The sequence below is a fragment of the Chelonoidis abingdonii genome, chromosome 18, assembly GCF_003597395.2.
Source record: "Chelonoidis abingdonii isolate Lonesome George chromosome 18, CheloAbing_2.0, whole genome shotgun sequence".
Classification (NCBI taxonomy): Eukaryota; Metazoa; Chordata; order Testudines; family Testudinidae; genus Chelonoidis; species Chelonoidis abingdonii.
This window is the reverse complement of record NC_133786.1, coordinates 3,946,697-3,974,099: the sequence shown is the minus strand read 5'-3', so window position 1 is coordinate 3,974,099 and position 27,403 is coordinate 3,946,697. Positions and strand designations below refer to the sequence as shown.

At 45.5% G+C, this 27,403-nt stretch overlaps 1 protein-coding gene across 2 annotated transcripts; it reads left to right on the top strand.

Moving 5' to 3' along the window:
- The first annotated feature begins 556 nt into the window (after positions 1–556).
- STT3A (STT3 oligosaccharyltransferase complex catalytic subunit A) lies at positions 557–25,945 on the top strand. Of its 2 annotated transcripts, none has more exons than XM_032769994.2 (19): positions 557–667; positions 5,287–5,369; positions 5,846–5,971; positions 6,331–6,391; positions 7,469–7,590; positions 8,714–8,859; positions 10,321–10,411; positions 11,604–11,710; positions 13,866–14,030; positions 14,969–15,149; positions 15,915–16,070; positions 17,294–17,385; positions 18,265–18,420; positions 18,753–18,941; positions 21,398–21,514; positions 21,750–21,852; positions 23,126–23,314; positions 24,054–24,169; positions 25,719–25,945. In XM_032769994.2, exons 3-19 carry the CDS (start codon positions 5,884–5,886, stop codon positions 25,755–25,757), a joined length of 2,118 nt encoding a protein of 705 aa, XP_032625885.1. In that variant the 5' UTR covers positions 557–667; positions 5,287–5,369; positions 5,846–5,883; the 3' UTR covers positions 25,758–25,945. The 2 variants fall into 2 exon arrangements, with proteins under 2 accessions (XP_032625885.1, XP_032625886.1); XM_032769995.2 differs by lacking the exon at positions 25,719–25,945 and adding an exon at positions 24,497–24,600 and having other exon boundaries at positions 594–667.
- Positions 25,946–27,403: the final 1,458 nt, after the last annotated feature.

Genomic DNA, 27,403 nt, shown 5'->3' with positions numbered 1-27,403 from the left:
CCTCCCCATCCCAGGGAAAATGAGTGAGGCTGGGGGCGAGCGAGGCAGGAAGTGGGGCTGGAGCGAGTGGGGGCAGGGTTGGGGGCTTCAGTTTTGTGCCCTCGGAAAGTTGGGACAGCCGGGGGGGGAGGGGTGAGCCCAGGGGCCCGCCCCGCCCCGCGCTCCCAGGCCGGGCCTGCCCTGCCCACACGGTGGGAGCAATAGCGGGAGGGAACACGTGGCTCAAGCCCTGACACCGGAAGTTGTCCTAGGGTACCGCCCCCCGACTGCCGCCACCGGCAAGCCCCACCCAGCCAACACCACGGTGAATCCGGTCACGTGACACCTTGCCCGCCGGCCCCTTCCGGGCTTCCCTGGTCTGGACCGACACGTCACTGCTCGCGCCTCAACCAAACTGCCCACTCTTCAGACCCCGCCTCTCCTCTCACCTCTCCACCAGCCACAAATCAGTCCTAGAGCGTCGGTCCCGGCCCCCTCGCACTGAGTGACAGGCATGACATCCAATCAGCTCAGGCGTAGCCGGTCGCATCCCCGCGGCGCGGTGAGAGACAGCGGTGTACGCCAATGGGATGTTCCCAGGAGCGAGGGGCGGGGAGAGGCGGCAGGCAGGGGTGGGTGCGCGCAGCGGATGGATGGCTGAGGGAGCGGGGCGGAGTGCAGCGCCCAGGTGAGGCGGTGACGGCCCGGGCCGGCCTGCGGGGCACCCGCGTGTGAGTGTGCGCGTTGTCGGGCTGCCGGGGGCTGACAGCGGGGCTGGGGGAGGGGCCGGCTGGTTCCCACTCTCTCCATCCGGCATCTCCCCCTCCCCCCCGCCACGCTCCCGCCGTCGGATCCCTCCTTGGCCACAGGCCTCGGCGCCGATGGGCGCTCCGGGACCGCTGCCCGCCGGGCTGACCAGCGCTGCTGCCTGGTTGGTCCGCTTGTACCTGGCGCTGAGTGTCAGGCCAGGGGCGCTCTTGTTTCCGTGTGTACAGCGCCGAGCACGAGGGGATCGTAGCCCATTACTGGGGCTCCTCCGCACTCCTGTAACGAATAACGGGGGAGGGCGCATGTGGCTGCGTAGCAATTGCCGGGGGATAGTACCAAGTGGAACAGCTGAGTATGATGTAGCTCTAAACACGCCGAGGCCTGTGGCCACGTAGCTTTTGTGGCAGCCGGTTCCCTCGTCTAGGGCAGTGGTTCTCAAACTTTTTTTTTCGTGGCCCACTTGAAAATGATCTTTGCAACTCATAGACTCGTAGGTCACAAGAGACCAATATGATCATCACCAGTCTGACCTCCTGCACAAAGCAGGCCACAGAACCCTACCCATCCACTTTTATAACAACCCCTAACCCATGACTGAGTTATTGAAGTCCTCAAAATTGTGGTTTGAAGACCTCAAGCTGCAGAGAATCCACCAGCAAGCGACCCATGCCCCATGCTGCAGGGAAGGCGAAACTCCAGGCCCCTGCCAATCACCTGGAGGAAAATCCTTCCCGACCCCAATATGGCGATCAGCTAACCTGAGCATGTGGCAAGACTCACCAGCCAGCACCAGAAAGAATTCTCTGCAGAACTCAGATCCATCCCATCCAACATCCCCTCACAGACATTGAGCAGACTTATCTGTGCTATCCAAGATCAAAAGCCCAAATTAAACATCCCATCATATCATCCTCCATATATACTTATCAAGCTTAGTCTGAAGCCAGATAAGTCTTTGCCCCACTACTTCCCTCGGAAGGCTGTTCCAGAACTCACTCCCCTAATGTTAGAACCTTCGTCTAATTTCAAGTCTAAACTTCCTAATACCAGTTTGTACCCTTGTCTTGTGTCTACATTAGTACTTATGCTTAAATAATTCCTCTCCCGCTCCTAACATTAATCCCCCTGATATTTATATAGAGCAAGCGTATTCCCCCGCAGCTCCTTTTGCCAGGCTAAACAAGCCAAGCCTTTGAGTCTCCTTTCATAAGGCAGGGTTTTCCATTCCTCGGATCATCCTAGTAGCCCGTCTCTGAACTGTTCGGTTTGAATTCATCTTCTTAAACATGGGACACCAGAACTGCACAAATATCCAGTGGGGTCTACCACGCCGTATATAACGGCACTAATACCTCCTCTCTCTTGCTGAAATACCTCGCCGGATGCATCCTAAACCGCATTTCTTTTTAACCATATCGCATGGCGGCTCATGGACATCCTGCTATCAACCAATACCCCAAGGTCCTTCTCTCCTCCGTCGCTTCCACTGATGCGTCCCAATGTATATCTAAAATTCTTATAATTAATCTAAGTGCATGACCTTGCACTTTTCACTATTATATTTCATCCTATTACATACTCCAGTTACAGGTGGTCCAGATCTTCCTGAATAGTATCACGTCCTTCTCCGTGTTAGCAACCCCCAGCTTCATGTCATTCACAAACTTTATTAGCACATTCCCGCTCTTTGTGCCAAGGTCAGTAATAAAAAGATTAAATAAGATCGGTCCCAAAACCGATCCTTGAGGGACTCCACTAGTAACCTCCTTCTAGCCTGACAGTTCACCCTTCAGTACGACCCACTGGAGTCTCTCCTTTAACCAGTTCCTTATCCACCTTACAAGTTTCATATTTATCCCCATCTTTTCCAATTTAACTAACAGTTCCCCATGCGGAACCGTGTCAAACGCCTTACTGAAATCGAGGTAAATTAGATCTACCGCATTTCCTTTGTTGCTTGTACTGTTAGCTAACTATTGTAAAGCACTTTGGATTAAAGTGCTATATTAAAAAAAAATCTTCATGTTTTTTGTTCTGCAAATAAAAGCACACCACTCATATTTTAATATCAGTAGTCTGAGCTTTCCAATGCAATGGATGTGCCCTCTCTCCCCTGCCAGGCAGCCCCTCAGCTGGGGCTGGGAAGGAGGGCCATCTTTCCACGGTCCTGGAGCCGGGCAACGTCGCCTCTTTCTCTGGCCGCCGCAGCCCTACACATCTTAAGTTCCCCCCATCCCCTCTTCTCAACCCACTGTCCCCTTCCACCTACCCCTTATTCCCCCCCCCCAAGGCCACCACCTCACCTTACATGTGCGTCTTCTCCGGGGTCCAGGCACCTAATTAGTGGAGCCACGTCTGTGCAGCTCCACTAATTAGATGGGTGGCCTTCATTCTCTTCTGTGCGGCCACCCAGGCACGCATCTTAGAGGAAACTATCCGCAGACTGCTTGAATGGCGCTTGGGGTCCATGGACCACACTTTGAGAACCTCTGGTCTAGGGTCAGCTCTCATGAAATTTCTGTCTCGTGCACTAAGGAGCCTTCCCCTGCAGTTTGATATTTGCTTAGTCCCAGGGACAGGTAGCTGTTGTGAGAGGTCATGCCCAAGGTGGGGGTACCAAGGGCCAGTTCCAGGGAGGGCTAGTGGGCTAGAGACTTGGAACTGGACTATTCAGTGGTGAGAAGTGCAGAGCGTGGAGACCTCTAATGAGTGACTTATGATGCTAAGCTGATAGGCTGCTGTATTTTGTACCAGCTGAAGCTTTTTCAGGGCAATATGAATTGCAATAATTTGCTCAATATGAGTTGCAATAATCAAACTGCCGAGGCCATGAATGACATTTATTATATTGATCACCACAAGGAGCTCTGTGTCTGATAGAAGTGCAGTCACCTGGCCAGTCATAGATGGAAGTGAACACTTTTTTTACATCATGATCATTTGGGTAGCCAGTGCTATGGAGGATTTTAAAACAGACCCCAAGGTTACTGACTGACCTGCCCTCATTAGTAGCCAGAGTTATAGAGGAGCCAAATTCCTTGAAGGACTTTCCCTCATCCTATAAGTATCACCTTCATCTTGCCTGAGTTCAGCTCTAGGGAGATGTTCTTCATCCAGGTGCTGATTATGACTGGACATTGAGAGAGCTGGGAGATAGTGCTGCGTACATTACACGTAAAGAAGATCCAAAGCTGGGCATCGTCTGTGTTTGGTTGGCACTTCCACCTGTGTTAGCTATGTAGCTCCCCCAAAGGCATCATAGAGCTATTGAATAATATGGGGCAGAAGACTGAGTCTTTGGGGACTGCAGGAGAGGGAACAGTTGGCTGTAATGATGCACTGTTCAATCTGAGAGGAAGGGGGGGATGTGATGTCTCGGTGGTATCAGTTCCACAGTTGTTCCCTTTTGCTTATTCCTCTTACTGAGGGCAATTACTGTACAGGAATTGCAGGTTGCCCCATCCTGATGGCAAAACTATGGCTGGACAATGTTCCCTAGACTTAGTAGAGCGACCTATGAGGCAGACTGACTGTCTGGATTCCAGATACTGACACACACAGTAAATCTGTCGGCAGCAACTCCAGCACCATATCCTTTGTTACCCTGAAGTTCCTGGGGCTGCTGCCAAGCTCAGAGCTGGATTATCTGTTATCTAGAAAGTGTCCAAAGCCAGTGCCAGGTTCTCTTGCCCTAACACGCCATGGGTATTTGCATTCTGTTGCCTTTGAGTAGAATAACAATGGTCTTTCTGTGTCCCCTGAAATTGGGAAACTATTAAAAATGTAGCATCGGTGATTCAGTCTTGGATAATACTTTTGGGCAAGTTTGTAACTTTTCTGATAGGCAAAGTAGATGTGGAAGTGTTTCTGAATGTATCTTTATTTTATGTGACAAATCCTAAGACTGTCAAGTCTGGTCTCTCCGGCTTAATTTAAAGGCTCATTGGGTATCTCAGACATATGGACATGGAGCTTTCTTTGTCTTTGAAGTGTTAGAGACTCTAAATCAGTAACAAACAGAACTTATTTCCCAACTGTATTTGTTAAAGAGTTGTCAACAAAATCAAAAAGTCTTATGTATTCTGAATTAAAATCCCTTCTCTTTTTGAATCAAGTTTCACTTCCCTCTCGTCTGATATCAGTCCTATCGGTTTTGTGTTTATAGAGCCTCTGGGCTTGTCAGGATTAGAAAAGAGGTTTCACTGGTTCAACCAGATTGAATCAATTTAAAATCAAATTGATGCAGTTTTACTGCCCTACCCTATCCTGGTCCACAGGAGAAAACTCCTGAATTTCTAGTGTAAACAAATCATGGGGCGGGGGGGAGGGGGTGGGAATCCTGTCAGGCTTTCTTCATGTATCAAATGGGAGTAAAAAAGGCACAAACTCTATGTGTATTATTTTGTTTGGGATTTCTTTGGCCTTTGCAGGTCACATTAAAAGATGAAGGGAGGGTTTTAGACCAGGGAATGCTTTTGAAGTATTACTTACTGCTAATTGCGCTTATAAATTTATATTTACATGGCACTTTACACACAGAGAAACAGACACATCCTCTGCCCCAAAGAACTTCCAGTCTAAAGCAAGACAAACACAAGACAAGACTGAGGACAACTGATCAGGTGAGGGGGTTATTGGTGAGGAGGGATTGCTTGAAGAGCTATGTTTAAAGATGAATTTGAAGAGGGAAAAGGATATCTGGCAGGTGAGGGCAGGGAGAGTGTCCCAGCCCTAGGGGGAGTATAGTAGAAGGCATGAAGCTAAAAGTGAAAGGAAGTGAGGAATGGTGAAGTACCGGGAGAGGGACTGAGATCAGAGGTCTAAGCAGGGCTGAGATTAGTGAGAAATTTGAATCAGTTTCCATAAGAGACCGAAAGCCGGTGAATGTATCCAGAGGGGGTGACATGGTCAGAATGACAGGAGGGGAGATTGCCTTTTGGGACAGAAATGGAGAGCTTTGAGGCATGGGAATATTGAGCTGTTAATTTCTTATTTAGAGAGTTTCTGAATAAGCATTGTAACCGGAGTCCGAAATGCTGCTTTTGGGCTGCAGGCTGTCTTGCTCTTGGCTCAGCCCTTCTGTCCTGTTCCCTTTCAGGTGTTCAGGCGTCGTCCATCACAGCCTTTGATGTGAAAATGACCAAGTTAGGGTTTCTCCGCCTGTCCTATGAAAAACAGGACACGCTGCTCAAGCTTCTCATCCTGTCGATGGCAGCTGTGCTGTGTAAGTCTGAACCTTAATAGTTCAACTAGGAACATCCTCAAAAGGCAACTTCCAGAATGTTGCTAGGTCAGCTCCATGTTCTGCATTTCTTAGGGTAACAGAACACAGCTGCTTTTAAAATAGCTTTAAAAAAATATTTCCCTTCTTTTTAAAACATTGAAAATAACATCTCCCCTCCCCAGCTCCCTCAAAAGGTCAGTTTGAGCCAGTCCTGGATATCAGGCCAAACGCACCTTCTCTGATGACGCCACTTTTCACAAGTTTTAAGCTTTCGTCTAACAAAGACACTGAGCTAAATCAAGTTTCCCTTGCTGTGTGAATGCTGTTCATTGACTCTCCCGTCTGCCTGTGTATTGCAGCTTTCTCCACTAGACTCTTCTCTGTGTTAAGATTTGAAAGTGTCATCCATGAATTTGACCCGTAAGTATCCTCCTCCTGTCTTGTGGGCTCCAGTCAGTCTTTTTCCTTGTGAGAATGCAGAGATGGTGCTGTGTTTGTCAGGGTCACGTTACCCTTCATGCATGAGGGTGCTGAGCAAATTGCTCTGCACGAAAGATGGGGGATTTGAAAACATATCTTTCATCACAGGCCTTTAGATTCCCCTCCCCCAAAAGCTGGCACTCCTCCTGTTGCTGGTGATTCTTGCTGGAGTGTGGGGCTGGCTTAGATGGAGTTTACTTGAACAGGTTCCCTGGTAGCTTTGGTATCATTATGTTGCTTCCAGTGGCTGCCCTCTGGACCTGGTGGGGATGAATGCAGGACCCCCTCAAAAGTAAAAGTACGATAAAGTATGCTTAGGTAGCAAAGCTCTGAGTGCCCCTTGCAGGTTTGAGCTCTTATTGATTAATCTACTGGAATTTGCGGTCACCTTTGAAACAAGTAGAAGTACCCAAGATGCCCAAGGGAGGCGGACAGGGCACCTTTGCTACAGAGGTGCAGGGTGGTTTAGTGAAGCTGGAATAAAGTATTGAACAGTTTTGTGACATGCTTGCTGAGAGGGTGGGGGATTGGCTTGGCTCTGCAAGCGGTCTCTTCTGGCCCTGCTTTTACTGAGGCTATCCCAGTAAAAACACAATACAATTATCTTGCAAAATGTTAGCCCAGATATGCAAAGATCTGAGCTGCATTTTTTCTCTCTTCAGAAAGTATATTGCCAACTGTTGTAACTTTGTATTCGGTATCTTTAGTCATAAATATCTACATCTGGAGAGTGGTGCAGCTGATCACATTGATTCCTGCTAAAACTCAGAATGCATAGTAAAAAAATGTCCAGAGCTCCTTGTATCTAATGCTCTGTGCTTTTGCACATGAATCTCCTAAGGATTTTATTTCAAGACTGTATAGTGCTGAGCACTTAGGCTGGCACTCACGTGTCATAAGTGGTGGCACTTCCTCGTGCATTGATTAGTTAAAGGCTGAGATTGAAACCTGAGGAGCAGTAAACAGCATTTCCGTTGTCCATGCTGCAGACGCACTCAACATCTCATGATATTGCAGGTATTTTAACTACCGTACGACCCGCTTCCTGGCAGAGGAGGGCTTCTATAAATTCCACAACTGGTTTGATGACAGGGCCTGGTACCCCTTGGGGAGGATCATTGGTGGAACCATTTACCCAGGTAAAGCCAGGGTGTTTCTTTTTCACTAAACCCCACTTTAAAGTACAAGAAGTTCAGACGGTGCAGATTCCAAGCCCTTATCTTGGTTCAAGAGACTTATCCCTTAATCTTGTCTCTCCTGTTCCCTAGCTCAGAGATTTTTGTGGCAGGGCAATCAAACATGATTTCTCTCTCTCACTTTACATCAGTGTCATGAAACATTAGACATGTTCTTACTGGTTGCATAGTTGAAATGGTACCTAAGAAGTGATTTTGGATAAACAAATTGACTAGTAATGTGATAGCTCGCTGGGCTAGCATCTGATTGTGGTAGTTCAGATAGTCCTTCCTGGTACTTAGGGATTCTTCATCTAAGATAATGTGATTGGAGCTGCACATGCCTGTGTCTTTCCTTTTCGCCCCACCCTCCTCTCTTGGTTTGGGTTTTGGACAGTAGTTGGCTGGCATGAATTATACTGTTGATTGTACTTGCACTGTGGTACCTGATTAATACAGAGGTGGAATTCTCTGAGCTCACACATGATCTGGACCTTCGTAATTCTAAGACAGCCCTGAGATAACCGACTCCACTTAAATGTAGTCCAGTTTTGTCCTGCAGGGTTGCACATTGCTGCAGGTTCTCCAAAGGTGGAACATAGTTCAAAGCTGCTGTCTGGTTTACTCAAGGCCAGCCAGGGGAGGAAATCTGCACTTCATCCCATGTTCAGAGCCCAGTTTATACAGATGCCAGATGTCTTTTAAAGGGTCTGGAGTATTTTGATGGCTGTCCCTTTAAATCTGACCAGCATCCTCTTGGATCAGAGGCACTGGCTAGACATCCCCTGCTTTATATCCTCTGCCCACCAAACCCCTAATTTTAGGAAGGTTTGGAGGTCCCTGAGACCTTCAGGTAATAGAGTGTTAAGGGCAATATAAGTACCTAGATGTTCATAACGTATGTAAGGAATTAGTTTAAATGCTTTAATTTGATAGTGTCCCTCTAAGCTCTCTTTACCGCAGATAAATTATCCCTTTCTCATCTTAAAACAGCATCTCAGTTGCCTTCTGTGCTAAATGAAGTATAGCTCATGTATTGCTGGTGAATCAATGACCCCTTGCTAACAAGATTGTCTGTGTCACTCAGGTTTGATGATCACATCGGCAGTGATTTACCATGTTCTGCACTTCTTCCACATTACCATTGACATCCGAAATGTTTGTGTATTCCTGGCTCCCCTCTTCTCTTCCTTCACCACCATAGTAACTTATCACCTCACCAAAGAACTCAAGGTAAAGAGTAGATCTGTGCATAGCTGCTGAGTTTTGTAGCTTTCAGTAGGGGGTATGAGATTTGCAGTTTGGTGTACCTGTATGACAGAGCAGAAGCACTGAGAATTGTGGGGAGAGCTGAGATTATGGTCCTTAATACTTCTGTTACTTTGTTGTCTATTGATTATTTGCTGTTTGAGAGCCAGATTCATCAGGTAATTCAGTTTATTCATCTGGCCTTGAAAACCCCCCAAACTATTTGTGAGGCCTGTATAATCTTGACTGGGCTTTTTATTGACTCCTACCCAATGGGATCTTTTCCATGCTCTATTTCATTTTGCACTGACCTCTGAGTGCTTGGCCCTGACTGGCTTTGATGGGGAGGCCAGCGGGACAGCAACCATGCTGGGGTCTTATAGACTAGGAAGAAATAGCAGATCTCCCATTCTGTCACATTTAGGACCTGTGTCTCACGCGTTGCTCTGTGAGTGCTACAACTCCCATCGTGCCTGGGGGTTGGTAAATGGCAATAGCTGGCCTATTTCCAGCTTGAGTCCTGTTTCCTTGCTCCTTGTTATGTTAAATATTGTAGGGAAAATGGGAGTAGGAGGGGTTGGGGCTTAAATGTATTGCCTTAGCTTGACCCAAAAGCAGATCTCTGAGTTGAGTCAGGATCTCTACTTGTTTGAGGCATCTGGGCCACAGGTTATTTTGTGCCCTTTAAAATTGTCTGCTGCCCGGAGATGCCTTTCAAATGACCTGCAAGGCTTGTAATTGCACAGCAGTGGGTGTTCAGAGCCACCACCCTGTCATGTTCACCTGCACGAGCAATGCAGTTCAGTCCCAAGAGTCTGGTTTTTATTTTCCCCTCAGAGCTGCTTTGCACAGTGATAGTGCAAAGTCATTCATGTTTGCTTACTTCTGCCCACTGGCTTTTAAAAAGTGTTTGAGCTGGAGAGGGTGACCTTGGCATTGGAACTTGGGCTACTGCCCATCTCTTCCACTTCTCAAACATCCTTCCTCATTCAGTCTCATATGTTCATGTTCCCCATGCCAGCCAGCCCAACTGGGAGTTTCAACCTTACTGTCAGCATTTTGTAGCCGTACTGAAGGTAGTTTCGGGATCCTGTTTAGATACAGCTCGGTGAATTCCTTCTGCAAGGGTGGTACATGCAGTAATCAGGTTTGACTCTCTGTACTGATCCCCCTCTAACAGACAAGAACCTCTCTTATGGGCCCCAAAGGGGCTTCTCCTCCAGCTCTCCTCAGCTGAAGGCAGGCTCTGACACAGGTCTCAAAGGGAGACTGGTATGGCGAATCTTCTCTAGGGCCCTGGGGCTGGGAGAAGTGATTATTTTACCCAGTCACTAAGCAGGAACTCTGCTTTGGATTAGTTTGCTTTTGCCAGCCATGCTTGTTTGTAAATCTCTCTTTAAAGACTGAAGTTGACTCTCTTTCCCTCTGACCATATGTGGTTCCTAGGATGCAGGGGCAGGTCTCCTAGCTGCTGCCATGATTGCCGTGGTCCCTGGTTACATCTCTCGTTCTGTGGCTGGCTCCTATGACAATGAAGGTGAGATCAGTTGGACTCCAAAATGGGGTTCTGTAGAGACAGAAGGTAACCCCTTAAGAACCACTACGTGCTGAAAACTGACTGTAAAAATAGCATAGTGGGATTCCTCCTGTATTTGCTCCCAGAGACACACAACTGGGTCATTCCTAAATCAATAAAGATTCGCCAGACAAAATCTTCACTGCATTGAGATGTGGCTTTTCTCCTGCCCATCCAGCGTGTTTCGCCTGTCCGGATGAGGCAGCTGACCTCTCGGGACAGAAAGCATCGTCTCTCTTTTGTACAGAACTGAGCATGCCAATTATACTCTAATAAGAATATCGTTCGTTTCAAGTCACCCTGTGATTCTACCAGCTCCATAAACTCTACTACTCTTGCTGTGTTTCTTCTTCCCCTTACCTCACTGCCAGTAAGAACAATTCTGCAACTGAGTTGGAGACACGTTTTCTCTTGTTTAGCTAAAACAGAATAGAATGGAGCTTGCTCTTTAGCTGTATTGGTACTGCTGGGGCTACCAAGAATCATCCTGTCAGTAACGTTGGCAGATGTGACTTGGAGAGGCACCAGAAGCAAATGTGTAGAGTCAGAAGGGACTGTTTTTACCTTTTTAAACCCTTTAACAGCACTTTAAATTGTAATTTAATTTACATTTAAATTCACATATGGGGTCGATGTTTCTTCCAGGGGTCCAAGGCAACATATGCAGTGACATGTTAAGTTGTCCCTGTAGCAGACAGTAATTTTGTAGGCCTCCACTCCTTGGGATAAGGATTTCTGGCGCTGCCACTGCAGATGAGGTTCCCAAACCAGTGGGGGTTGTCAGGAGCTGGACTGCATGTGCTGTGCCCTGGTTCCATTTCTGAACTTTGAGGGAAGGACATTTTGACATAGGGCAGTAACTTTCATAGGAGATCACGTTGCTAGTGATGCAATGGCTATTATTACTGCGAGGAAATTTTGTCTCCTTGGACAACAGGGTGGACCTAGGGTCAGGTTTACCAAGGTTTTTAGATGCAGATGTTGTCTAGTGAGATTTACAAAAGCGCTTAAGCAAATTGGGCACCTAATCCCCGTTGAATTAAAGGGCTTGTTCTTTTTGCCACGGTGAGGTTGTCCTGGGCCCTTCAGGGCAGATGTTTGTTTTTGTGTCCATAGGCTTTCCAGGCTGATTTCTGTACATTATTTTGCTCAGGTATTGCAATATTCTGTATGTTGCTAACTTACTACATGTGGATCAAAGCAGTGAAGACTGGCTCCATCTACTGGGCAGCCATGTGTGCCCTTGCCTACTTCTACATGGTAAGTATCTGTTTCTGTTCATAATGTTGAGGAATCTCCAACAATCCAGTGACCGCTTCAGATGTGGGAGTTGACCAGAAGTAACCCAAATACAGCCTGGGTGTCAAATGTGTCCTGCAGCTGTCTTTGTCTCTGTTTCAGCATGCAGTCTTCCATCCTGTGTTCCTTGGTGATTCCTATATGCAAGGTGTATCCTCCCTGCGGCACGCCTGGGTATTGAGGTCGAGGATGGCTGCATTTTGTATCGTTTTATGCCAGTTACATGTGTCTTCCTAGTTCCTACCAGATTGCTAATGGGACCTATGGTTGAGAACCCTTGAATTGATTCCCTGCTGATTTGAGCTTTATTAACCATTGAAACTTTTTATTATAGGGGGTGCTGTTGCAGTGTCCAGGTGTCAAAGGCCTTGTCCTCACTAGGAGAAAAGGTGTATTTTTAACACATTAGCTGATCAGAGTAAAGCCTAGGCTTCCATTGACAGACTGACATGTTAAAACTACAACTTGCTTTGTCTACACTAGGATTTTAACCTGTGTTGGCCTTCACCTCTTTTCCTAGTGTAGACAAAGTCAAAGCAAATAGTAAGCAGAGCTGCGCAGCATGCTGTTTGGTATCCCGGGACTCCAGAGCAGCCCAGCAGAGAGACTCTGTTAGCAACTCCAGAGTAAAGAGAATTTATCTGAGGTGTAAAAAACTAGAATTTGATTTCAAAGCCAGTAGGACATGGTTTTTCCCCACTCCCATGGAACATTCATCCTGATCTGTTGAAAAGAAGTGAGGGGCAAAGCTTTCACTCCTGTTTCCTGTGTAGTGGGTTTCATTTTGTCCAGTGATCTAAGCCTGCCTGGATGCTTTCATTAAGACCCGGTGGTCGCTGTATATTCTCAAATGCTATCTTCTGTCACTTTTTCTTTGGCTTTTTTGAATGGAGCAAGTAGGGTCAGTGCTCCATTCAGCTTTTATGAATACTGTATCAGATTAACTGCTAATGATTCTCAGTGTTACGTGCCATATTGTTTGTGCATAGTGGTAGCATTGGAGAGCATGGGTAAGCGTAACCTAAGACTATATTCATAATACAGCAGATAATGCATGATCTAAGATGAGCCATCCTGAAATTTTTCCATGTGACTACAAAAATAATTGGATTTCTCCTTTGGGTACATTTTCCTGTCAGGTCAGTGCTGGAGAGCTCATTTAAACTATCAGAGAAAAGGCAGATGTTTCAAGAGGAGTCACTTGTTTAAAAGGAAAGATGTATGGAATTGTTACAGCACCATGACCCTTACCTGTTCTCTTCCCTCTAGTGGGATGTGCTAAATGTACAAACAACAGTAAAGTTTGCCCAAACCTGCTGAGAGTAACAGTGAACTAAGTGTTAGAAAAGCCAAAGAGGGACGTTAACTCTGCATTGTTTGAAGCCATCACAAAAAGGCTGCTATGTATGGACAATGTTCATTCTGAAGCATGTTTTGAATTGGTAACTGTTTGAAAACCACTGGAGTGTGATCATAGTCACATATGTGTGGCATTGGCTATTATGAGAAATTCCAGATTTCACTTGGGTTTTGATGGGGATTTGTTTCCTTTTTAAAGGGAATTTTGGAAGTATTAGTTTGCTTAAGAATCAGATCACTCCTGAGTGAAAATGATCCTGTTTTTGAGCAAAAGCCCATGATACTTTGTGGGTATGTTGTAAGATTGGACCAGTTATCCTATATGACCTATGTGGGTAGCTGTAGTCTGTCTTACACAAACTATGAGCATATCATGCATTTCTGTGAAGTTGGCAAGCATGGTCCTGTGTTGGATAGAGTTTCAATGCCCTGTAGTGAAAGATGAACAGCTCAGCTTAGATTGTCTTCCTTAATATATTTTACTTAAATATTGATGGTATTTGATCTGCTGCATGTTTGTTGCTTCCCTGAGTGTGCAGTCTTTCCTCCACTCTGCAGTTACTGCCCCAGTCGCATTAGCCAGGATTTGTATAAAAGGGAGAATGGCTTTTCCGCATTGTAGTACTCTGGGCCCAGTTGTCTCCCTGTGAAAAGGAGAAAGAGAATGGGAGCCATCCTGTAGAATATTAACCTCTTTTCCATCCCCACAGTGCAACTTGTTCTGAGCACAGAATTGTTCTTTTCTCTTCTTACCCAGGTGTCCTCGTGGGGTGGCTACGTGTTTCTGATTAATCTGATCCCCCTGCATGTCCTTGTGCTGATGCTGACAGGACGCTTCTCCCACAGGATCTATGTAGCCTACTGCACGGTGTACTGTTTAGGAACCATCTTGTCTATGCAGATTTCCTTTGTTGGCTTCCAGGTAAGGGAAGCAAATAAAACAATGAGATGGAGTATGGTCTAGAGGTTAGAGCAGGGGAACTACAGGTTGATGTTTGAGTTTTGTTCCTGTCTCTGCCACTAACTTACTGTGTAACCTTAGGGGAGATGCTTCACCTCTCTGTCACTCAGTTCATCTGTAACAGAGAAATAAGACTGAATTTCCTCCCAGAAGTGTGCAGGGCTTCATGAACTTTGGTAAAGCTCTTTGCGCTGTTCCTCACAGAACTGCAGACTGTTCTCAGTGCTAGCAAATATCCTGACCTGCTGTGTTTTGGATATTTTAAGTTATTATAAAATCCATTATTATAAAATAGCTATAAGTTCCAAATCACTTGGGTTTGCCTGTTCTTAAAACCACTTGGTCTTCACGGACTTGCTCAATACCATTGTGATTAAGGTCATTGTTTCTTATTACGGGTTATACTAGTCCTAGTGCTAATTATGGAAGGTGGGGTTGTCCAGTGGGGGATGGATTCTGCCTCCAGCTTAGCCATACTGACTTTCTGGGGCCTTGGGCAAGTCACTTAACCTCATTGTGCCTCTGTTTCTAGCTCTGAAATGGGGAGAATGCTGCTTTACAGCTTCTGTAAAATGTTACAGGAGACTTTATCTGAGCCACTGCCATATGCTTAATGTTACGGTATTGGTTCAGGTCAGCATCTTTGTTTTAACAAGTTCTTGGGGAGAGAGTATATGGAAAAAGGGATTGGTATGATCAGGGCTCTTGTGGCGCCTGGATTTAATTTTCCTTGTGGCTTCCTAAGAGCTTTAATTTGTGTAAGAAAGTGATTCCTCCTGGCACCCTCTGCAGAGAGGGGAAGGCTTCATGTGACTCAGTGAGAATGTTGCTGGAAAGCACATTGAAATGTTTCTGTTGTCATTCTCCTCTGCATCTGATCTCGTTCTTTCTCCTCACAGCCTGTCCTGTCATCTGAGCACATGGCTGCCTTGGGGGTCTTTGGCCTGTGTCAGATCCATGCCTTTGTGGATTACCTACGCAGCAAGCTGAATCCCCAGCAATTTGAAATTCTCTTCAGAAGCGTGATCTCCCTGGTTGGATTTGTTCTTCTCACGATAGGAGCTGTGCTGATGCTGACAGGTAGATTGAGATACGTGACAAAAGCTGTGCTCGTGGTGGTGATGGAGCACATGAATTTTCTGCTTCACTGGTATTGCTTTGAAAAGTGGCCTAATGGTTAATTTCAATTCATTCCTTTAATGAAACAGGAAAGAACCCTTATCTTGGCTGAAAAAGTCTACTAGCTTTTGTATCAAATTCTACATGCAAAGTGTAGCTCTACTCTGAAATGTAGAAATAGCTCCTTCTTCCTCAAACCTGATCCCCTCTGTGTATGTTCAGAGTCATAATCTTCTTCTTACATTATTCACTAAAAGCATGTTTAGTATTTTTGTTAGCCCAACAGAGCTAGCACAAGTCCGGGAGCTGGAGCTGGCCTATATTCTGGTTCATGCATCATCAACAGAACAGTTAACTAATCTCCAGCGGTAGAGTCTGTGTGGTTGATGATAGAGGTAGAAAGAACTCTCGGATCCCACACTGAGTTTGCTGAGCTTGACTTGGAATCTGAACAGATTTGATCTGGAGTCAAGGAGAGACTATTAAAAGTCTCCCAGTGGAGCTCCATGCTAAGAGTGCCTTTCAGAGGAGAGCTGCACTTTACAACCATTTTAAAACCTAGCACCTGAGGAGTAATACATTCAGTATATTAATAGTGTTGCATGTGATCAATATTTGTGAGATAAAATTATAGCTCTATGTATTCCTCCTCTGTAGAAGTACTTTTTGATGTAAACTGACTCATGATTCCAGTACATAAATGTGGATTTCTCTCCTCTCTGCCAGGGAAAATCTCTCCTTGGACTGGCCGTTTCTACTCTCTGCTGGATCCTTCCTATGCAAAGAATAACATTCCCATCATTGCTTCAGTCTCTGAGCACCAGCCCACCACTTGGTCCTCCTATTACTTTGACCTGCAACTTCTTGTTTTCATGTTCCCAGGTGAGTTCAGTGCATTTATTTACGGAATATGCTCAAACCAGTGATCTTCAGATGAAGAAAAAAATTGCGGCAGAAATTCTAATGACAGGACCCTGCCCACATCAATTGGGCAAAAGACCCAGAATGGACGAATTTTATACCAAAAGCCAAAAACCTTGTCCTACAGAAGATCAGTAAGTGCCTTGCAATGTACACCTGGTTAGGACTATATTTTAGGACCATTTAAAAGCTTTAGCTAGTGCACCGTGGAGCTGCCCCGGACTTAGCATTGTCAGCTGTGTGGTTCATAGTCCATCCACTCTGAAACCTGCGCTTTTACTTCTGGAAACATTTCAGGGGGTTGACCTTATGGCCTGGCCTGTGTGGCTTGGGTCCCAACTGCCAAGAGAGTACGTTGTCTAGCAGACAGAATACAGGAATGGGAGTTAGGACTTCTAGGTTCTGTTGCCATCTCTGCTACTGTGTGACCCTGAGCAAGTCATTCCATTCTCTGTAAAATGGGATGATAATGATTAACTGCCTTGTTAAATACTTTGAGATTTATGGATGGAAAGCTATAGACACAATAGGCGCTGGGTATTATTACCACTGGAGAGACGGCCTATACCCACCATGAACTGTTGTCACTGCTGAGGTTACCCCAAGGGCCTTTGCCCTCAGTCTTTAGACTTGAGCATTTGGGGTTAATTGGCGCTAATATTTTGAATTACACCCAGATATGAATAAGAAGGCAGTGCAGTCTGCAGAGCATTGGTTAGTGAGGGTACTGCAGCCTAGTATGCTTCATACACAAAAACCCACTAAATCAAGAGAAGCATTCATTACTGTGCCAATAAAATGTCCTGCTCATTGTGTCTTAATGCTGTAGCACACCACGTGCTCATAGGTCTCCTTGTTATGCACAGTAACCCCAGCATTTGCTCAGTCTTCTAACCCTCATCCCCATGCTGACAGACTAATACATCGCAAGACAGCCTTACAATACTTGACCAACACTGCCCCATCCCTGGTGTTAATGCATTGTAGCTGTGCATTCTCCTTGGACAACCTAGTGCTGCATGTAGCTGATTTCGTTGTTGGCATCAGGTGATGCCTTCTAAAATCAGGTGATTCATAACATTCTGCTTTGGTCCTGCACTTGTTTAATGCAATGCATTTTAACTTTTGGCCTGGAAGGAAATTGCCAAGCTGGCTACTGACCTGTCTCTCTCCCTCTCTTACAGTTGGTCTGTATTACTGTTTCAGTAATCTGTCGGACGCCCGCATTTTTATCATCATGTACGGTGTGACCAGCATGTATTTCTCTGCAGTCATGGTGAGAGCTGCCGCATGCTGAGGATTGAATGTGCGAAGTCACGGGATTGACCGTCCTGGGAAAGAAAAAATGGATAGAAAGTGGAGAACTAGGATAGCTCCTAGTCAGTCTGCTACTGACTCACTAGTGGCCTTAGAGTAATTTCTCCTCCCTATGTCTGAACTTTCTCAATTGTCAAACAGGGCTAATGTCACTTACCCACAGAGGTGGTTGAAAAAGTCGTGACATTTTTCTGTTTTTCAATCACACATGGTTTTGAGGTTTTGTTCAGGAATGCAGTCTTGTGAGATTTTTAAAGTGGCAATGAAATATCATTAGTTTCTTTATTACCATCGCTGTGGGTGAGTAGATATTTGGGAGGGGTTAGTGTATGTTCTTTCTAGTTTTACACAGCTGAGTTGTAAAACCCATCGAGTCTCCTGGTGGTAGGCTCTGGGTTTCATTATTGAAGCTGATTGTGAGCTAGTAGTTCAGGATTTTGCTGTAGCACATTGTGCCCCAAGCGAGAGTTGACCTCTGTGTATTGGAAGCATACGTTAATTCTTGGTTACAGTACAACACTATTAGAGGTTCTAGAAGTGATTTTAAATTAAGATCCCTCCTGCACATGGCTGGTGGCCATCACAGAGAAATCCAAAGACCCCATGGAACTAGACCAGGGGGTAACACCAGTGTGTTCACCATAATGACTGCCCACCAGAAAACAGTCTTATGTCCTAGGCTGGGATGGTTATTGTGAAGTATAGAATGGCTGTTTGCCTGTACAGTCACTGCATCGGTGGGGAGGAGTGTTATGCACCTACAGTCTGTATTTCATTTCTGTGCTCACTGTGCATTTTGCTAGGAGCTCATCATTTTGTGTCCTGCTGTCTTCAACAGGTGCGTCTCATGCTGGTTCTGGCCCCAGTGATGTGCATTCTGTCCGGCATTGGGGTTTCTCAGGTGCTCTCCACTTACATGAAGAACCTGGATATCAGCCGACCAGACAAGAAAACCAAAAAGCAACAGGACTCTACCTACCCTATTAAAAACGAAGTAGGTTTTTGTGCATGATTATGGTCTAGGCTTCAAGGGAAAGCCATATGGGGACTGATCTGTGGGAAGTTCCCCAGACCTCTATGGGGGAATGTAATTAAAGGAGGTGGGGGAAGGAGATTGTTTGGGAGTGACATGAGGATGGTCTCTAGCCCTCCTTTTGAGTAGCGCAGAGAGGTTCAGTGGGAGGGTCTCTTGTCTAAGGATACACCAGTCAGCGCTTGAGATCCCTGCACTTGGGTTGAGCACAGCTCTGTGATATGAGGTTGAGTTCTCTTTCAAAATGCGGAAACCTTCTGACGTGCTTTTGATACTGTCTGTTGCTTCCCTAGGTTGCCAGTGGCATGATCCTGGTCATGGCTTTCTTCTTGATCACCTACACTTTTCATTCAACTTGGGTAACCAGTGAGGCCTACTCCTCCCCCTCCATAGTGTTATCTGCTCGTGGGGGGGATGGCAGTAGGATCATCTTTGATGACTTCAGAGAGGCGTATTACTGGCTGCGTCACAATACGCCAGAGGTAAACTGCCGCAGGGGCTCTGCGCGAACAAAGTGATCTTAGAGCTTGGTTTCAGGTGGAACAGGGAGACTTGAATCCTGACAGGGTATAGGCCTATTGCATCTTCTGTGACTGGGGAGACAATGGCAACAATTTGGGCTAAAATGCCACAATATTTGGCATTTATTCCTAGTAAGGCTCAAAGAGGAGGCACTGATCAGGTTTATTATTTAAATGCGCTAAATCAAAACTGCAAACAGAATTAAATCTGTTTCTGATGAGCAGGGTTTTATGTTTATTTTCTCTACAGCTGTACCTGTCCACAGTGCACAGCTGGGAATCTGGACACCGGGTTCTAATTCCCCATGGCGTGTGATGGTGGAAGGTCACTTATCCAATGTGTGCCTCAACTATTCCATCAGTAAAATGGAGATAATAGTTGCATAGCTCCCTTCTAGGAGAGTGAGGAGGCCTAACTAATTAATTATTGTTTGTAAAGGGCTCTGATAGCCTGGTGTGAAAGGCACTACACGAGTGAATATTATTACACTGAGGGTACGCATGGTGTTACATTTTTAACCCATCCCTAGGTCCCGAGCTTCCTGGCAGGGGCCACAAGGCCCTATTTGCAAGGTACTAATATTCAGCACGTTGGCATCCCACGCTAATGGAAAACTGGGGAAATGTAAGTTACTCTCTAAAAGCAGCTATCTGGAGAGGAAGGACCCTGATGGAACACCCTCCATCACTTGCAGAATGACTTGCTTTTACATTGTTAAGTTCTGGGGGAAGTGAAGGTTCTTTGCCATACTGTCTGTTGCACATCAGCTGGTTTATTTTCTATAGAGTTGCTGTACTGTTCACGAGCGCTGGGCTGCTGGCCTATGCTTGTGGGAAGCAAACAGCTTTGACACATTTGTTTCGTTTGTGGGCGGTTATTAAAGTGTAGGTCAGTCGTTGCTCTAACTAACTTTACCATTATGTCCCTTTGGACTGACACTGGGGAGCACAGCTCACCTCTGCAAAGGGATTTGCCTACGAGGATGAAGCTAAGTTCCGAACTCCTTGGGAATGGAGGTTGTTCGTAACTCTGAACAAAACGTTATGGTTGTTCTTTCAAAAGTTTACAGCAGAGCATTGACTTAATACAGCTTTGAAACTTTACTGTGCAGAAGAAAAATGCTGCTTTTAACCATCTTAATGTACATGAAACAAGCACAGAAACAGTTTCCTTACGTTGTCACATCTTTTTTTTAAAACTTTCCCTTTATGTTTTTAGTAGTTTAACACAGTACTGTACTATTTTTGCTTCCCCCTGCCCTCTCTACTGCTGCCTGATTGCATGTTTTTGGTTCCACCTGGGGTATGTGGTTGACCGGTCAATTCATAATTGTGGTGTTCTTAACTCTGAGATTCTACTGCATATCTCTTTCTTGGCCTCCTGAGACCCAATGTGTCATTTTAAATTTAAAACTGTCCAGTGCAGTCACATGTAAAATAGGTTCAGAAATTACCTCAGTCCCTGGGTCTCTGGAGCAATTGGTTTTATTGGAAGACTGTCAGTCTCCAGAAGGTAACATGTTAGTGACTCACTCTACAACTGATGCATGGAGCAGTTCCTGTGTTGGACCTATGTAGTCATGGAAATCAGCCGTTTTAGATGGTTGCAGCATAAGGCAGTTTCATCCTGCCTGTGGAGTCTAGAACAAACTGCATCACAACTCCACATTCTAGCGTTATAGTCCGGGTCTTTGCACAGCTGTAACATACTCTAACGTGGTTGTAATACACCTTAGTTCAGTCTGTGAGCAAGAATGCTGTCCACTGACATGGTCAGTTTGGCTGTGTAGATATGCCTTTGGCCGCAGATTTCAGACTCAAAGGAAGAGACAAATTGGCAAGGTGGGGGTTCCTCTGGGTACATCCTGAGCTAGAGGTGATCTCTATGTTGAAATGGTTGCAGGGAATATTGGCAGGCACAGGATCTTTGAGCCTCTTCTCCATTTTAACCAAGCCTTTCTCGGCAGCTTTCAATGAATTCCCTGTTGCAGACTTCCCCTCTATGTATTTTGTAGCTGGGAAATGAGATAGCAGACGGTTCTTTTCCAGATGTCTTTATTTGCAGAGGTGGCCCAGTTTTCTACAGAGCTCAGCTGTTTGAGCAAGCTTTTAACGCCTTTTTCCACACACCCCTGCTTTGTCTCTGAACCTTTGGTATACATGGCTCTGTGGCTGCCCAACTTTTTTCCATCAAAAACTAGTTCAACTTCAGTGAACTCTGTAGTGTCCTATAATGTTTATTCCTAAGTGACCCTAGAGCCAAAGGACTCTGGGAACTTGACACAAATGTTTAAGCTTCTCAGGGCAGATCACTCAGGCCTGGGACTGAAGTGTGTTGTAGTGGGAATAGGACTGCACCCTTTCTGAATGTTGGTTGAAAGCAGGTGACTAATTGGTTCTTTTCTATTTGAATGCAGGATGCAAAGGTCATGTCCTGGTGGGACTATGGGTATCAGATAACAGCCATGGCAAATCGGACGATTCTCGTAGACAACAACACCTGGAATAACACACACATCTCCCGTGTTGGTCAGGTAGGTGCAGTGACTCCTTGAACGCAAGATTCTCTTCTTAGTGTACCAGAAAAGCCTTCGTGGATGAAGATTAATTCTTTTTGGGACCTTCAGTGCAGGACCTAGCTCTCATTTGAGTGACTATGCTCTTATTTAATGATGGAGACGATTCCATGATGCAGCTTGTACTCCCATGTGATGGGGTTACTGTGCATTTCATGGCTATTACTTGACTCTGGCTTTGTTTTTCTCCAAGGCAATGGCATCCACCGAAGAGAAGGCCTATGAGATTATGAGGGAGCTGGATGTCAGTTACGTGCTGGTAATATTTGGAGGCCTCACTGGATATTCCTCAGATGGTAACATGTTACTCTGAAACCCTTTTCTTACAGCTCTGCAGTGCAAACTTCTGCATGCTAACTCATCCCTCTAGCCCAATTGCCCACACTCTCTTCTTGCATGAATAACCCTTATTTCTGTGCTGTGATGCTCCCATCTCCTACCTGCAGAATGCACAGTAACAGCTGCTGCACCATGTGACCGCTGAAGAGCTGGCTGGAGCTACTACAGTGCTAAGTATACTCTGCACAAAAAGCAGGGGAAGCACAGACCTGGCCCCTGGTTATTCTTAAATTGGATGGGTTTATTATTGATTATTTTTTTTTATTCTAATGTAAATTAATCCCAACACACAGACTAGAATGGACAGGTAGGCTGGAGGTTCTTCTGGGCTTCTGGGTTGGATAATCAGTGTAGGGGTGAGCAGGTGTGTGGCAAGGCTGCAATGCTGGTGAAAGCCTGGATTTGTTTGTACAGTACTGTGTGATCAAAGGGTGTCTGAAAGGCTTGCTAATCGAATTGGATGGTTTCTTCTGAGCCTTCGGGCTGGCTGTCAGAGAAACACAAAACCAGTTCTCTGCCAGGAACAAGAAAAATCCTGCAATTCAATTGTAAGTACCCTCTGGAATTTACAGTATTGTGTTATGCAGCAATTTCACAAAGAATTTGTTACTGTGAGACTTATTACAGAGGTAGTGATTAAGTGCCTCATGATTACTGATGTGGTGTGCATGTTTTGAGGGAAGGATGCAGTTTGGGTAGCAGGTGGAGCGTGTGTTCCTGGGCAATGTCACTTACACTCTCTGCCTTCATTTCCTATCAGTAAACTGGAAATAATTCCCTACCTCCTGGTGGGTATTGAGGTTTAATGAGTTCATGTTTACACTTGAGAAGAACTTAGATGGCACCTTTGACCTATTTGCTCACTAAGGCCCTAGCCTGTATGATTAGAGGAGATTAAAGTTCAATGCAGCTTTATCTACCTTCGGCTTTGTTCACTCAGATCCACTGATACAGTTTCAGCCTGAAGTGAGGCTCTCCAGGAGGTCCAGCTGCTACTGACATTTCTGAATGTAGGGACTGAGGGCACCTGCCTTTCAGCTTTGTGCCTCCAGATGGGCAGTTGTCTCAATAACTACATGCCTTGTGTGTGGCCCCTCACATGGGTCACAGGTGGAGGCCTGAAGTCTGAAAGGTGACCCTGCTGAGTGGCATGCTTAGCTGCTTTGTCTGCTTGCTTGAAGTATGCGTGATGCATGAAATACTTTGACCTCTCTCTCCTACCTCCTTTAGATATAAACAAGTTTCTGTGGATGGTGCGAATTGGTGGAAGCACAGACACCGGGAAGCACATAAAGGAGCACGATTACTATACGCCAACAGGAGAGTTCCGTGTGGATAGGGAAGGTTCCCCTGTGTTGCTCAACTGCCTTATGTACAAGATGTGCTACTACCGCTTCGGGCAGGTCTACACAGAAGCCAGTACGTAGTCATGGTCCTTATGTTGGTATTGCAGGAGAGCATCAGGAATACTGTCTAGGTGTTAGAGCAGGGAACATGGGTACTCAGGTTCTGTTCCCAACTCTGATGCTAACTTGCTGTGTGAACTTGAGCAAGTTCTTCCTTTTCCTTTTTCTGTCTCTACTCTGTAAATGAAGTGGGTGTTGCACTACCTCCTGAGGGTGAGGAAAGAGGGCTTCTATTGGCAGCACCGCACACCAGTGCAAAGTTCTATTTTGGAATATAAAATGCATTGCCGGGCTCTGGGCTTTCTTTGAAGGCGTTGGCAGCTCCAAGCCTGCTGTGCTGATGTTGGCACATGACTGCCTTTCATGAGAACATCTTGATACCTGACACCAAAAAGTTAAGGATGCATTTGGAAAGGAATGCAAAAAATAACATCTCCCACTTACCTTGTTTCCCTGCTCTGGCTTGCCCCGAGGAGGCTTGTACTGCAGCCCTTTAGAACATAGAGATGAAAATCCGACTTTAAATAGGGGGCACAGACTGTTGGAACTCACACTATGCTGTACATTCAGAATGGAGTCATCTGGGAAAAGAAGAGCCTGGCCTGCTCCATGTTTTGAATGCATTGTCTGCCCACTGGGTTTTGAGAGCCTTGGGAAAGGATTTTCATTTGGATTGGAAGGACCTGTATTATTTCTGCCAGAAATGTGGACTCTGAAGCTGTTGGTCATTTTTCCCCATCCTTTCTTTCTAGAGCGCCCCCCAGGTTATGACAGAGTGAGAAATGCTGAGATTGGAAACAAAGACTTTGAACTCGATGTGCTGGAGGAGGCGTATACCACAGAGCACTGGCTAGTCCGAATATACAAAGTAAGCAGGCAGTGGGTGCTATCGTCCCTCTACAGGGGAGCAGGGGAAAACTGGGAACAGTCTGGGTATCTGGGGTTTGCCTGTACTGGGATATGACCTTGTCTGACAGCCTTTTTGGCAGTGAGACTTTGGGAATTTTTTTTCTTTTAAACAAAGGATGGAGTCCAGCTTTCTAGGCAAGTTTAGGCTCCTGATATGAGCTACGAGTCCTGGGAAGCCAGGAATGCCGTACTAATTGGACTGTTAAATTTAGAAAGGAGTTAAGCTTTAAACTTTCCTTTGGGGCTCTTTGTTTCTTTAGTTGGCACTTTCTATATTGTTATACAGGAAATGCTCCATTTTGATTAGGATTCCTGAACATTCCTTGCATGCCCAAACGAGTGTCAGAGAGGATGTATTTTGTCAGCTGTGCTGCAGCGGAATTGGGAGGGGTCGGCCACCAGATGGCCATGAAGCTGAAGCTGCATAGACTGGATCACAGATCTTATTTTTGCTATTCTAAATAAACAAATAATGAATGCAGAGTGTGGCACCGGTCTTCAGTTCCCCTGTACTGGTGCCATTTGTTTGGTCTTTATATGTGACCACATTGTACCTTCCCTGAAATACCAAATACCGGTTTTGCATTTCCATTAAAATACTCAAAGGGCGCATGGGTCCAGTGAGCAGGGCACAAGACTAGGAGTAAGTAGAAGTGGGTTTTATTCCCACTGCTGCCACAGATTTGCTCTGCGACCTCGGACAAGTCTGTTCACCTCTCTGCATCCATTTCTCTGTCTGTAAGATGGGGTTGATGATGATAGTAAGTCCATCAGTGGCCATTAGCCAGGATGGTCAGGGCTGCAGCCTCATGCTCTGGGTGTTCCTAAACCTCCAGCTAAGAGGAAATGGGACTGAACAAGAGGGGATGGGGTCACTCTGAAGCATTTGGCGTCAGCCACTGGCAGAAGACTGGATACTGGGCTAGATGGACCATTGGTCTGATCTAGAGGGGTGTTGCCTATGTTCTTATCTTAGTTACCAAGTGCTGTCAAAATCCACATGTGGCTCCTATCACCATGGTACCAAAGCACTATAGAAGTACAAAGTGCTATTCTGTTACAGTGGATTATATCTGGATAGTAATGTGCAGCCAGCAGTCTAAGGAATTTGGGCTGACTGTTTTATTAAACTTTAAACACTGAAATTTAAAATGATCCTGTGGCTACTTCAGGTAGGTGGAATATAACATTACAGACAAGTGAAATGATCCTAGAAGCAGTTGCTTCTCCCCTCACTTAGTTGGATGGCTTGTGAAAAGGTAGGGAAACTGTGTAAGTGAAATGACTTGCCCTTTTGGTGTTTAGAAGTGCATGAGCCACAGACTGCAAAGTGTTTATGAACAGGAGTAAAAAGAATGTAACTTTGAACGTTGAGTTGCCAATACAAAGTGGACAAATCAGTACTAATTTATGATTTCCCCTAAACGTGTGCTGGGATGAATACAGTATAGTAGTTCCCTGTGTTAGTGGAACTATAGAAAGCTGCAAAGATTATTTGTGTCTTGCAGGTAAAGGACTTGGATAATCGTGGATTGTCAAGAACATAAATTTGCCTTCAGTTTTAACGCAAACTGCACTGACCGAGCCTTTGCCTGTGAAGCAGAATTTTTTTTATACAGTTTGTAAGTGCAGAAAGAAGTTGGATTTAACTGCCTGTGAAGTCCCATCCTCATGCATTCAGTCTGTATTCGATGGAATGATTTTTTATAAATATGAACCGGTTGCCAAATCAGAATATTGGCTTTACGGTGGGTTGATTAAAGGGAGAGTGAAAAAAAGTGTTTCTTTTTTCCCTTCCGCTGATGGTGCCAGATGCAGCAATCCAGATGTCCACACTTCCCCGATAAACAGGAAAGGCATCTTGGCCTCTGTCTATCAACACTCAGCAGTTCTTGTCCATTTAGAATTTCAGATCAAATCTATGAAACCTCTCCTCCTACCCAAATATGCAGTAAACTTCCTTGTGGTTTCCTGTACTGGAGGGCACTGAACGTATTGCCCAATATAAAATGGCAGTACCTGTTCTCCTGACACATAAAACCCAGCCTCTCCCTGCCAGCCTGTATCGTTTGCAGCCTGTATCGTTCTAGGCAGCCTCTAGCTGCGTGAGCCACCTTGTTCCAGATTTCCCTCTCTCATGCATCAGTGTCATGGTTCACTGTTAACAGCCTCTACCTGAACCCTCCAGTTTGCTTTCTCCTGGCAAGGTCAGTCCATACACCTCATTAGCAATGGAAAAAAAAATGACTGAGATGCATCACCCAAAAGGTGATTGACCTGGTACCATGTGACATTTTGATTAAAAAGCTAGAATGATATAAAATTAATATGGCACACATTAAATGGGTTAAAAACTGGATAACTGCTAAGTCTCCAACTGTAAATGGAGAATAGTTATCAGGTAGGTGTGTTTCCAGTAGGGTCTCCCAGATATCTGTTCTTGGCCCTATGCCATTTAGCATTTGTATCAATGACTAACAAAAACAAATAATCACTGATAAAGTTTGCAGATGATGCAAATTGGTGGTAAACAATGCAGAGGACAAGTGATTGTTTGTTTGAGAGTGATTTGGTTCACTTGGTAAAGTGGGCACAAGTAAGCAATATGTATTTTGAATATGCCTAAATGGTATGCAGCTAGGAACAAAGGATATAGGCCATGCTTATAGCATGGGGGAGTCTATGCTGGGAAGCAGTGACTTTGAAGAAGATTTGGGGGTCACGGTGGATAAACTCCTCCTGTGATACTGTGACTAAAAGTGCCTGTTGCCATCTGACAGATGAAGAAGGCTTGTGCACACCCTGGGCTGAGAGTTGCCTCAAAGCCAATAGATGGAGTTGGACACTAGTGTTCCAGGGACCAAGGGAGATGGTCTGAGGAGAGCATGGCCGAGAGAAGTGAAGCAGGTTTGGGTAGCATACGTCCTGCCAGTGAAGTTTATGGTTTCCTACAAGGTCCGTCTATGAGGCAGTACAAGGTGGGCGTGTCCCAAGGATTAAGCAACTAGTGACAGGTTAACCACAAACTAAAAAGAACAAACCATATTCTCTGCCCCCAAAACCAACCCCCCAGGAAAAATGTATAAACTGACAGCTCCAGGTCTGCACTGTGGGACTTCTGAGATGAGTGTAGTAAATGCCCAGAGGGCAGCTTAAGGTGAGGAGTCTCAATGTGAAAGGCCTTGTCTCCTGC